This window comes from Chaetodon auriga, chromosome 12 (genome assembly GCF_051107435.1).
Source record: "Chaetodon auriga isolate fChaAug3 chromosome 12, fChaAug3.hap1, whole genome shotgun sequence".
NCBI lineage: Eukaryota > Metazoa > Chordata > Actinopteri > Chaetodontiformes > Chaetodontidae > Chaetodon > Chaetodon auriga.
The window spans coordinates 16898990-16912147 of NC_135085.1; the positions used below are offsets into that span (position 1 = coordinate 16898990).

Here is a 13158-nt window from a genome sequence, read left to right on the forward strand (position 1 = left end):
AGAATTTCTTTCTCACAATTATTTCTACTTTGATTGATACCCTCCCCCCGCCTCTCTATACTATTGGAGGTCTACTTCATCACCGGAGGAAAACAATTTCATCCACTGGCTCCACCTCATTCTCCATTCGACTGTAGAGAGAGTGTGTGTAGGGGGGCAACAAGCTTTATATTCCTTTCTGCAGGCTGCAAGTCAACAGACTAAAAAGCATCTCTTCAATCTGTGGAAAAAGGGAGGAGTTGGGTTCTGGGCAGCTACAGCACAAAGGCAGAAACCACCGAAATCTGCAAGTATTGTCTGCTACTGGAGAGGGAGATGGAGGAGTGAAAGATCTGAGCAACAGGGGTAAGCCTCTCCGGATTTTCAAAGTGATTGCCTCTGGGAGTGAAGTCGTCGCTTACATCTGCAATTATCACGTCCATTTATCTATTGATGAAGGACTGGTGATTGTTACGCTTGATGGTTTTTGTTAATGGAGTGATTCAGCTGTTTTTTCTCATAAAGGAATCATTATGTAAATCAATTTTACCTCCCCCAAGGAGCTCACTTCCTTTTGTTTATATCCTCACGGCAAAGATTTTTGCAGCCTGAACAGGGGGACAGCTGCATGTTAGGACTCCAGTCGCTGCTACCTGGAATTTGAGAAACACGGACCTGGAGATGGTTGTGGAGAAAGCCACTGTGTGTAAATTGGGATTCTCTGGAGTGGGCTGCTAAGAAACTGTATTCGGTAAAGAAACGCCCGCCTTGACACGAGCAATTATGGTTGAAGCACCAACATCCGAATCAGTTGCCCTGGGGTCACACAGACAGAATGATGCCCAAGAGACGCCTCGCAAAAACAAAGAGTCCAGCTCGCTTAAACCAACGTGGAAAGAGATCACGGTGGATTTCATAATGAGGACCAAGATCCACGGCTTGAAGTTCGTCTTCTCTCCGGACAAGTCGAAACCGCAGCGGGTCATCTGGATCATGGCCTTCTTTGTTTGTGTCAGTCTCCTCGCCACCTGGTCCTGGAATCGAATCCTCTACCTGATGTCCTACCCTGCTATCACCAAGATCTACATGGTGTGGGCTCACAACATGTCCTTCCCAGCTGTTACTTTCTGCAATAAAAATGTGTTCCGTGTTTCCACGCTGACCAAGGACGACCTGTATCACAGCGGCTACTGGATGGATCTCATGTATCCTAATCACACAGTAATGGAGAGAAGCCTGTCCATCCTTAAAGACAACCACAAGCAGGGTCTCCTGAGTCTGCTGGACTTCAACAACTACACTCCGCACCCTGATTACCGCATCAACACCACCGAGATGATGGGACGCCTCGGTCACCAGTTGGAGGAGATGCTGCTGGAGTGCAGGTTCCGCGGGGAAACCTGCACCTACAAAAACTTCAGCACTGTATGTACAGAAAGAAAGATGGTGTTTGTCAGGTGTGGATTTGATGTTGTTTGCGAGGTGTATTAATAATTCATGGAAGCATTTGACAACGCAGCCTCCAGCAGGCACTCTCTCAGGGTGTTTTAAGGTGTCGATGTTTCAAAGCCGCAAACAAGCCTGTCCTGTTTTTACCTGTCAGACATGGCAGCTTTTTTCCTTATTAAACTTGATGTCTTCAAAAAGTCACTCAAGGAAACAAATACATTGTTACCCTCATGTTGTGGTGGAAAATCAATGTCACGTCATCATCAATGACTGTCTACATTACACTTTTTTTTTGTTTGTTATTTTCACAGTTCCTCATTCGGTTATATTCACCCTGGCGAGTTCTTGACTTGCCAGCTGCTTTAACGCCTTTTTACTTTATAACGCGTGACAACATATTAAGAAAGAAAAATTAGATCATAAATAATTCAGACGTCGTAGATCAGTTCAAATTAAAATTTTATCTTCTCTAATTAAACATCTGGAGGGCATGAGGCGTTTATGGTCTTGTTTTCAAAATGCAGTGAGTTTACCATTTAAGACACCGTACCTAAGTCTATTATGGCTGCATGGAGGAAGTGGAAGACGTTTGGAAGCCATGGTTTTATTTTCCGAATGATAATATTTCTATCAAGTACTTTCAACACAGGGAAATATTTGTCAGGAAATATTTAACAGCCTCAGTGGAGAAACTTCTGCAGTGAGAAGTATGCATGCAGAGTGACTCATTTATTTCACAGCACTGAGAATAATTGAAATCTTGTAGGTTTAGAACACCAACCCGTTACTGGCATCCCATTTAACCACTTGCCTTTGTAGATCTGAGCATCTAGATTCCAGTCACACAAAAAAAATCTAACTGTGACAACTTCAGCTCATCTGGAGGCAGTTTGAAATGCAAAGTCCTGCACATGACAAGATGTCAGCTGTCAGCGGTGGCTCCATGTTCTGCACAAACCAGTGCAGAGCCTCCACAATCTATAAAACCAGTCTTCACGGCCAGACTGGATTCTTAATTGGGATCTAAACTGCGCTGCGTGCTCGCATCTTAAGCAACACATGGTGTGACTGAACAAAGCTCCCGTTTTATCTGAACTTGAATCTGCATCTTTAAAAATAGGTTACTAGTCACTTTGCAGACCTCATTATGCAGCCAGCAGAGGGAAAGGACCAAAGCACTGTCTTATCTGTCTGAGCTGCATGTAAGTCTCTCTGAGTCTGGACATGGAACACTGACTCTGATCTCTTGAGATCAGCTTTGCGATGCTGGTTGAGTTTTTGCCATCAGGCTGCTCACCATGACCTCGCCACACTGGGGAATGAAAACTAACCATCATCCTTCCTACTAGCACTTGCTGTATAATAGTGATCCTGTTGTCGCTATTAAACATAGACAGCCAGATTGTTGAGATAGCCAACAAAATCATTATGGTCATTGATCGTTAATGAGGCTCAGTGTATCAAATTACTCTGTAATTGTAGAGGGGTTTATATGGAAGCCACCAGAGGTCGTCATCATTTTTATAAGCCACTGAAGAGCTAATTTTGACATCATCCATTCATAATTAATGTCGAAGTTACCACTGATTGTATTGCATTGAAACATTTAAGTTCAAAAACCGTCTGAATTTAGGTGGTTTGAAGTCCCGCTTTTAAAATCTCCAGCAGGTTGTTTCAAATTTTGGAATCGATTCCGTTCAGCTTTGATCTCTCTGATTTTTCATCTTCAATTTTGGTGCCTGAATTTCTCCAATCCAATTTGAGCAACCTGGTTTTTGGCTTCCCTCGAATTTTGAAATCCAAAAATGACCAGTTGACTGGAAGCAGCTTCAGTATAGTTTTTTTGTTTCTTTTTTTTTTTTATTGGACACTTGAATTTCCTTCGTGAGACCTATGAAATGATCAGAAATCAAGCTTTTAAATTACACAACCTGAAATTATTTACTGAAAAGTTCAAGTGGAGAACATGAACCATATAAATTCATATAAATGTTCTTCATTGTTAAATGTGTCAGTACTATAAATTCAGTGGTATCAACAACTGGAAATATTCAGAAGTGCCTAAATTCCACAATTAGATCTTCAGTTGCTTATAAAATTCAAATCCTTTCAGCCTTTCTTTTCTTCCACAGTATCATGGCGTTTCCTGATTATGTAGTAGTATTTGTTTGCTGAGAACATGTTGCATATGTAATCTGATAAACTCATGTGTGACTGTGTGTAAGCCTGATGTAGGTGTTGTCACAATTTTAAATGGTATAAAACCAGTGCAGCAGCTGTTTGTAGCATTTCTTAAGACTGCAGGTTTTTATATTGTGTGGAAATGCATGAAAAATAGATACTCTGGTTCCTCAGAGTGTTGCATAACTAATCAGTGCAACAGTTTCATGGTCTTATCTCAGATTGATAGCGTTATCTTGTATTTACTCACCCCCTCAAGCTGTATTCAGAGCAAAGCTTTCTTTATCCGAATTGTGGACTGGATTTAAAATATCACCACATCTAATCACGATCCAGATTTAGTTTTACTTATTGGGCAGAAGGCAGAATTTTCCAATCACAGGGGAAATCCATAAACTCAGAAACTCTGTCAGCTGTGAAAAAACGAAAATAAATAACTCAAGCCACGTGGATTAATTAAATCAGAAAGATATCTGGTGTGAGCGAACCCGCCGCAGCCATTGCACATCAAATGTTAAGCACCGCTGAGCTTTACTGGCACAGGTTCAGCCCCTTAAGAAGTTTGTAAGTCAAGACACACAAATGTGTCTTTCGAACCCAATTCAGAGTTTGTTTGCGTGTCCAGAGAGCTTCCACCTCAGATGTTTCTTATTTAATGACAGCAAGCTAGTACATTCACTCTCAGTTACTCAGGGGAAATTTGGAGTGAAATTGGGTAAAGATTGATAGCTACTGCTGCTGCTGCTGCGAAGGAAAGCTCATTAATTTCCCAAATCATAGCCAGGTGCCTGTTTAAAGCTGGCGCTGCTTTCTCTGATAATCAGGAAACCTCTGCAATGATTAGCTGTCCTGCACAATTACAGGCTGACATGCAGTACGTCTTGTACAGGTGCACAGCTTACCACAGCGCAACGGGAAGGCTCTGACTTTTCATTTACGCTCCTGTTGTTTCCTGTGCTCTTTACAGATCTACACGCGCTACGGAAAATGCTACACATTCAACTCGGGGTTAGACGGCAACCCTTTGCTGACGACGTTAAAAGGCGGCACGGGGAACGGCCTGGAGATCATGCTGGATATTCAGCAGGATGAATACCTGCCTGTTTGGGGAGAGACAGGTGAGTGTAGCTTTTTATGGTTTTAACTTGCAGAAACCTGTTGTTGTAAATCTCAACTTCTCCTCGAGTCCTTTGTCTTTTCTACAACATGTGGATGTATCCCTTGATATATAGATCACAAAATCCCCAGATTTTCCCAGGTCGTCTTCTTCACTTTACTGCTAAATGTCTGCAGAATTCACTCCACAGAAGTGATGTACTAGCATGTTTAATCGCATATTATCTTGAAATGTTTCTCCATGTTTACAGCTGACATCAGGTCTAGTAGAATGCATTCATTGACGTATTGTCTTCAATTTATGGCAGACAACAATGCCACTGAGCCATACGATCATAAAGTAGACAGCATGTAGTAAATCGTTGGTTGTAAATCTGTTTAACACCGGTCCACCACGCTAACATATGAGTCTCTCTTCGATATTAGCTTTCAGCGTGGGATTTTGGAGCACTTGGTGTCAGTGCCAGAGCCAAAAAGCGGGCTTCCATAGGCGACCCGTGCTTGTTGTTACATTTTCTGGCGTGCTATATCCACAGATGAGACCTCCTACGAAGCAGGCATCAAGGTTCAGATCCACAGCCAGGACGAGCCGCCCTTCATTGACCAACTGGGATTTGGTGTGGCCCCTGGTTTTCAAACTTTTGTGTCATGTCAGCAGCAACTGGTACCTAATGTTCAGCCTCCTTCCCTCCAACCTCGACCTTTTTTTCTTTATTTTTTTTGCTCCACTTCATTTTGTGTTTGTCCCCAAATCCTCGCCAGCCAGTGCCCATTACCTCTGTGTCACAGAGCCTGGAGCAAAATCAGATCTTTGATTTACCTTGTGAGGGGAATGTTGTACAAACACCCTGTTTTTCTGGGTACATGAAACAGACGAATTACAACAGCCGAGGCATATTGTCAGAGCGGGGCCAAGTCATGATTGGATTGAAGCATACAAGCATACTGTCCTTATCTGAGCCAAAAGAAACTCAGACTTCACAGAATGCAGAGATATCTGGCAGCTCACAGTGTTTGTTTTACTTTTCATATTGAGCTACTTTTAGCATGGGAAAAAAAATAAATCCAGTTTATTTGAATGCTGTGAAAATTGTCTCAAGTGGCGCATTCAAAGAGAAAAACTGTGAAGAAGACTCACACAGCCATGGTTAACAGGCTTTAATGATCAAAACATTACCTCCGATTAATAAGAAATAAAGTGTTTGAAGTAAGACTGAACAATTTCCTATAATTAACAGCCTTTAAAGAAATTGTAAAAGTAATATTAAACATTAGGAATGATTTTCTCGCTGAAATTATTGCTAAAATGGTCTGTAGGCAGCAGCTTTTAGCCTACATCAGACTCCTTTAAAGACTCACTATAAATAACTGACCTCTCACGACTTCCTGTATCTTCAGGGAAAGATGTTAAAACGATCATCATGTCTTTGATGTTAAAGTGAACTATTAAAAGAAACCTGGTCCAACTGTCATCATATTAATCTATTTCCTAATTCCTCTAACACTTTACGTATGTGTCATTACATGAGAGAGGTGACCCACAGCTATTTTGAAGACATATTTTAGAATGTATTCATGATTTAGGGACACAGGAAAATGAGTGATTTAGCGCACAACATCGAGGGAAGCAGAAAATGTTGAACATTAAATCCTAGTCTTCAGCTTCACTGCCGCCAGTGAAGGATGAAGAGTAAGAATTGATATGGGAAGCTTGTGTGCAAGGTCATAACCTTGAGCTCACATGGTTTTTCTATTCAAGATCTGCTGTAACCCTACCGTAAATGTGATGTTGCCAAGACAACAAATTCAAATTCTTTTGTCCACGCTGGTCCCAACTTCGGTCTTTTGATTTCCAAACAGAAACAGCGACAGAGGAGGGAAATGTCATTGTACGTTTTCGATTTGGGGATTTCACACGTGAGGTTTTTGCGATGGTTACCTTTGAGATGGAGTGCACTTCTGGATTTAGCTGCAGGCTCTTTAAGATTTCCACCACATAAGCCGTCCTCGTGAAGTCTTGAAGAAATGGATGCTCCAGCGGCTAATCAGATTCCTAATTTTAGCAATTTATTGAGCCTGATTTAAATGATTTTGCTCCTAAAGTTAATGGCCTTGGTCAGTTCATGAGCATGAGATAAATGATCACATAAAGTCTTCCACCCTTGATTTAGCAGAATAACATGGGATGATCGAGGCAGGGTTTGCTCTCCGAAAACAGACACTTGGACACCACAAAGATGACAAATGTTATTTTTTGGGAAGCAGCATTGAAACATGTAATGTCTCTTTCTCACCCTCTTTCTCTTTCTCTGTACAAGTGTTGTAAAGTGCTCCAAGTGCATCATCATTCAGCCATCTCTGAGAAGTGAACCGGATCTATTAATCACCATCACGGAGATTCCTCGTGAAAGCAAAAGTGCGTGGATTGTCATTTATAATGATGACACGCGCGCCCACACCAGTGACAGCTAAAAGACGTGTTTACGACCTAAAAGATGGGCTGAATTAATTAGACTGTCATTAAAGTCTGGCCAGAATTAATTTCAGTCAGTCTCCGACGAGTACAGCAACACTGCTCTCAGTGTAATAATCGACAGCTGGCTGAAGCACTTATGATTCCAAGACTTTTCATTTGTTAAGCTTCTGTCAGAGGAATTAAATTTTTAATGGGAGGCTATGACTTGTGAGCTCAGAGAGGACTATAGCACCAAATTCTGGACTCGAATTATGTAACGGTTGAAACTGAACTGTGTCCTCACTCCAGCTATAGTGGATGTGAGAAGAGACTGGCTGAATGACAAACCCACCAGAACACTGATGCTGTGATGAAAGTCTCCACGCACCGCTGGGAGTTGCAGCTGTTTGGTTGTTATACTGACAACAGGCTGCCTTCCTGTCCGGAGGGGTTGACCACTTTCTGCCCCTTGCCTTGCAGTTGCTCCTCTTTTAATTTTGATAATGATGTGGGCTGTGTTCCCTCACCCCCCCGCCCTAGATGAGACGTCCTATGAGGCCGGAATAAAGGTACAGCTTCACACTCAGTCAGAGCCTCCTTTCCTCCATGAGCTGGGCTTCGGGGTCGCCCCCGGCTTCCAAACGTTCGTTTCCACCCAAGAGCAGAGGGTAGCGTATGACTGTCTGGGCTTGCTGCATGCCACAAATTCTGTATTGTTAAATAGCAACACACCCGTCACTGAGTTCCTCACTTTCATCTGCTGGTCCACCCCCTCCCTCCCCGAGGAATGGATCCATCTGTCCCCCCCTCCGTGTGGCTGAAGCAACGACATGCACAACATCCGCAGTCTGTCCTTGTTGTCATTGTCTTCTCTGTTTAATAGATATTAGCAACGAGCAGCTAATGTGTTTCATTCCAGCTTTAAGCCAATCATCCGAGTCTGTGTCCTCATCGAAGCTGTTGTTTGGCTTTACCCTTTCACTGCCATGTACACTTCTGTTAACATTTTTTATTTTTTTTTCTTTTCTGTTCGTCTTGCTTTTATGTGTTCTCGGGGCGATCCACTGGACCGCTGCTTAATGTCATCTGGAGAGACCAGACAATGTGATTCATTAGGTTTTATTACCCCCGAGGACTCTGGCATCAGTTTGAAGTCTGGCATTTATTGCACCAGGGTTTTATCTCCAGTGTAACTCCAGTTATGAGAGTCTGTGGGCTAGAAATGGAGTTCAATAAAGCCTTAATCATGTTTACCAGTTTAGGTCCACTCCTTCAGTGAATTCCACTCTATCTCTGTCACTTTTTATTGACTAAATGACCACGAGATTGTCAGAGTTAGCCTGCTTAGAGCCGGTGGAGATGAGTGGGAATTACAGTGAGCCGTAATGTGACAATAGCATTATCATTTCCCTTTGTCAGGAAGGAGCCTTTGGCATTGATTGTTGGCTTGCTCCCACTGCAATTAGTAGCTACATGCTCAAATAGCCAAACAAGCATCTGTGGCCTTCATAAATAATGGGATAGTTTTTGTGTTAAAAATGAGTAGTACGCATTCATTACCATAAATTGGTGTAAACAAGACTTTTAAAGTGGACTTAAAGTTTTGTTGGTGCCTAATTGTCAATGTGTTGAAAGGGGGTTCCTTTAAAGTGTTAAAGAGAGCTCTAAACAGATTGCACACGCACACACACAAACACACACACGGGGCACATTGCTGCAGTTTTAGGACGAGCACCCTGGGTTTAATGTTAAGTATGAACCAAAAGCTTAAAATTCAGGCATTAAATATTCCTCATTAGTGGGTTCATTTAGAATTCCCTGAGTTTCTCATAAAAGTAATGACCTGCTCTTCACCTTTTAATGAGACTTTTACCTCTAATGAGACTGCAAACTGAATACACACTACATCTTGACTTTATTGTTAAACTCGGAGGGCTATGCAGGCAGGGCAGTTTAGTAATAAACTCTCATGAGCTTACATTACAAAATCTAAAGTTAATTGACAATGCAAGAAACACTTTTCTAAGCTTCTGGAGAGTAGTTTATTCATTAGGATGTATTTATTCATCAAGTATCTACTATAAACCGGAATGTGATGCTGTGTATAATGTCCGTTAAATTCAGTTCATGTATTTGTTCATTTGAAAACTGTAAACTGTGTATTGTTCTGAGTTGTGTTCTCAGGGTTGTAAGATTTGTCCATTGATTGTGGTGTCCTGTCTGAAACTCCGTATATTACAGATTTCTCTTAAGCTTGTCTCTATTCCCATGGTATTCTGCTGCCTACCGGGGACTAGACCTGCATCAGTAATGTTCTGCATGATGTCTGCTTGCTGCTACACATGAGCAATAATGTTGGTCTGAATGGATATTTTGTGCCAATATTGTGTCAGTGCACATTTTCATTTAAGTGCTTTTGTATTTTTTTTTTTTTTTTTTTTTACGTGTGAGACATTTGTGTTGAGCTTTGTCAGCGTGTTGTCCTCTTTTGTACTTCTGCCGTACTGGTCCTGTATTATGTTATTTGTTGTAATCCTGTGTGCTGATATACTGAGGGAAAACATGTGCTGTTTGCTCTTTCAGCTTCAGTACCTCCCTCCGCCTTGGGGGGATTGCAAGTCTACTCCCATAGACTCTGAATACTTCTCCACGTACAGCATCACCGCCTGCCGCATTGACTGTGAAACCCGCTACCTGCTGGAGAACTGCAACTGCAGAATGGTTCACATGCCTGGTATGATTTCACAGGCTTCAAGGCTTGACCAATTAAAAAATGTGGCGTGCGCTTGTGTCCGTATGTCATTGTTTTACATTTTTTTTTACATTACATGCAATTATTCTGCTTTTCAAACAGGAACCTCAACAGTTTGCACGCCTGAGCAGTACAAAGACTGTGCTGACCCAGCTTTAGGTGAGCCCACGCACTTCACTGCATGAATATGAAATGTTGGTGTGATAGTTTTACGTTAATGTCTGAATTCAACCAAGTGTTCAGCAGCAGAGCCACGAGACCGTTCCGTCCTTTATATAATGCCTCTGTAGCTTAACTTGAAATTGCTTTTAATCTCAGACAGTGCTGAAGCAAAAATAATAAAGTAAAATTATTGTTAAAAAATTCCATTAGGAAGATTTGTGATGTGTCTATGCTTCGGTGATATCAAATAAATCCCATGGAGCTTTTTTTCTCCCTCTGTGTTATAGCTTCAGTCATTATTTGCTTTCATGGAAAGTGAACGATGGCAGCGAGTGTAGTTTTTGTGTGCAGAGATATTTTCAGCAGAGCCTCTGTGTGCAGGTTTGTTTGATTCTTCGCAGTGATCACAACATTTTTAAATGACTTTGATCATCCACAGACTTTTTGGTAGAGAAAGACAACGATTACTGTGTGTGTCAGACCCCCTGCAACATGACTCGCTATGGCAAGGAGCTGTCCATGGTTAAGATCCCCAGTAAGGCATCTGCTAAATATCTGGCTAAGAAATTCAACAAAACTGAGCAATATATTGGGTAAGTATTATATGGTAGCAGTCAGTTATTCAGATCTCAACCTCTTTTCATTTTTTCTGTTGATGGATGGATGTACTGTGGCACAGCATGACCGGGGTCTCCATCGTTCACCTTCAATGTAACAATAATGAAAGATAGTTGCACAGGAATTGTGAGATATCATTTGGTGTAACTTAAAATCATCCGAAATAAACTCTCTTGGGTGTGCTCTTGTCTGTCCTCTCCCCAGAGAAAATATATTGGTCTTGGACATCTTCTTTGAAGCTCTGAATTATGAGAAGATTGAGCAGAAGAAGGCCTATGAAATTGCAGGGCTTCTCGGTAAGATTCTCGCACTTCTCAGGTTCATTGTGACAGAAAAGTGTGGCTGACCTCAGTATCAGCACTCTCAGCGGGTCCCCGCCGCACATTTCACATCGCGCGTTCACGCCTGGTGCTTTGAGGGTTCCTCTTTGAACTTGTGAAACAGGCTGAACACATTTTCATAATCTGATGCTCTTGCAAGGGCAGCCGGGTTGGGTGTGAGGAGAAGCTGGGGCTGGATGGACACGTTTGACAATTCTGCTCAGATTACTGTGTGAGATTATGAATTGGAAGTGACAGCGCAGGGAATGGTTTCACGCACCATTGTTCAATTCCTGTACCTGCCCTTATCTGTTCATCTCTCCTTTTCTAGGTGACATTGGAGGTCAGATGGGGCTGTTTATCGGAGCCAGTGTTTTAACAATACTGGAAATATTTGACTACCTATATGAGGTAAAGTGATGGTTTTCACTAATTGAAATGTAAAACTTTAAACACTAAGTCAGTTTATTCTTGCTGTAGTGTAAATAAAGGCAGATATTTCATTGTAACACTTTATAGCTAATTGATTTTATTTTTTGTATACCTTGTAAAATAAGTCAGATATATCCTTTGAATAAATTTGTACTGCTTATGAAAGGAGTAGTTTGACATTTTGGGAAAGAAGCTTATGTAGACAGCATGTTTATGTCCGTCCGGTAAATATGAAGCTACAGCCAGCATCCGGTTAGCTTAGCATAAAGACTTGAACTGGGGTAATGGCTAGCCTGGCTCTGTCTAAAGAGATAACAAAATCTACTTACTGGAACCTTTAAATAACACCTTACATCTTGTTTGTTTCATGTGTTGCCAAACAGCTGCTCCTGCCATCACATAACCTACAGTAAAACTACAGCTTGTAGTTGTTGCACAGTTTTTATACAGATAACATTAACAAAATACAACTTTTTAACTGTTGCTGTGTCCTTCTGTTCCCGGTCTTTACGCTAAGCTAAGCTAACTGGCTGTTCATGTTTACTGTACAGACATTAGAGTGTTATCTGACTGTCCAATAAGCTTATTTCCCAACGTAATTGTACTTTTTAATTTCAGTCTTTATGTCACTGACCATGATGTATACCATGAGTGATTAATGTCTATCTGATGTTTTTGCATTTAGGTGTTTAAGGATAAGGTTTTGGGTTACTTCATACGCAAGAAACGACCACAGCGTTGTCAGAGCGACAATCTGGTAATTTTAGCCCCTCAGAATGCATTTGATGGAATGAAATGAATGTGATGTGATATCAGATGAGCTCAGGAACAACAATAACAACAACAAAAAAATGTCTGCTAATGCTGGAAATGCTTTTAATGAACAGCACCAGAGCGGAAGCGAAGCCATGGGACATTATGTCACCATTAGTTTCAATTTCCCATGCAGAAAAGATGTATTGTGCTGGAAAACATAACCATTAATAATACATAAATGTTGCTCTTATTGCACAGTATGACTGCATAATCAGAGGATCTAATGTTATACCCACACAGTGCGCTTTATTTACATATTGAATATTATAGAATATCAGTAGGAACTATTCCTCTTACAACAAAAATGTGCAGTAGTTTTATAGATGGAATGCAGATGAGTATTTACAAGGAGAAAATTGACTTTGTAAGCCTAATTTTCTGAGCTTTGTTATGGTTTATTAAGTGTTTTACAACTTGAGTTCCCTTACACTGAAGTGCATGGACGAGTAGACGTGAATTGGCGGACCTGCTCTCGATTAACTTTTTATCGTGACTTATAAACTGCTCTTACATTCAGTGTATAATTACCTGAGTTGATCCACAGACCAACCCACTTTTCAGCATTTACACAATATGCAGTACAGCAGCTTCTCCATGTCACCCTCAGTCATCTAATAACGGTTCACTTTGTGCAGGAAAAGGCTGTTTTTGTGCTCGGGTTTTTACTTCTTTATGTCTGGGAGTATGATCAGAGCAAACCCAGAACAGATTCATGTGAGAGCAGAAGAATGAGCTGAAAGCCGAACAAGATTAAGAGGTCTGGAGATTTTATTAACATTTCATGATCAACTCATTTTCAAAGCCTTCAAGGCAATGAAACCCATTTTAACTTCAAAATGAAAACTAGAGTAATGCGAGGCATTTCTGTCCTGCCCTAA

The 13158-nt window shown here is 41.3% G+C and overlaps 1 protein-coding gene across 9 annotated transcripts in view; it reads left to right on the plus strand.

Moving 5' to 3' along the window:
* asic1c (acid-sensing (proton-gated) ion channel 1c) overlaps window positions 1-13158 on the plus strand; it is an 86193-nt gene that overhangs the window by 69810 nt on the left and 3225 nt on the right. For 3 of the 9 annotated variants that reach the window (XM_076744308.1, XM_076744309.1, XM_076744305.1), the window contains 8 exons: window positions 4577-4727; window positions 5262-5389; window positions 9764-9914; window positions 10035-10091; window positions 10534-10687; window positions 10917-11008; window positions 11364-11443; window positions 12150-12221. In XM_076744308.1, the coding sequence (XP_076600423.1) occupies window positions 4577-4727; window positions 5262-5389; window positions 9764-9914; window positions 10035-10091; window positions 10534-10687; window positions 10917-11008; window positions 11364-11443; window positions 12150-12221 (885 nt within the window). Of the gene's footprint in view, window positions 1-125; window positions 1405-4576; window positions 4728-5261; window positions 5390-7720; window positions 7849-9763; window positions 9915-10034; window positions 10092-10533; window positions 10688-10916; window positions 11009-11363; window positions 11444-12149; window positions 12222-13158 lie in introns of those variants that run through there. The other 6 variants (XM_076744307.1, XM_076744306.1, XM_076744303.1 and 3 more) reach the window with 5 other exon arrangements.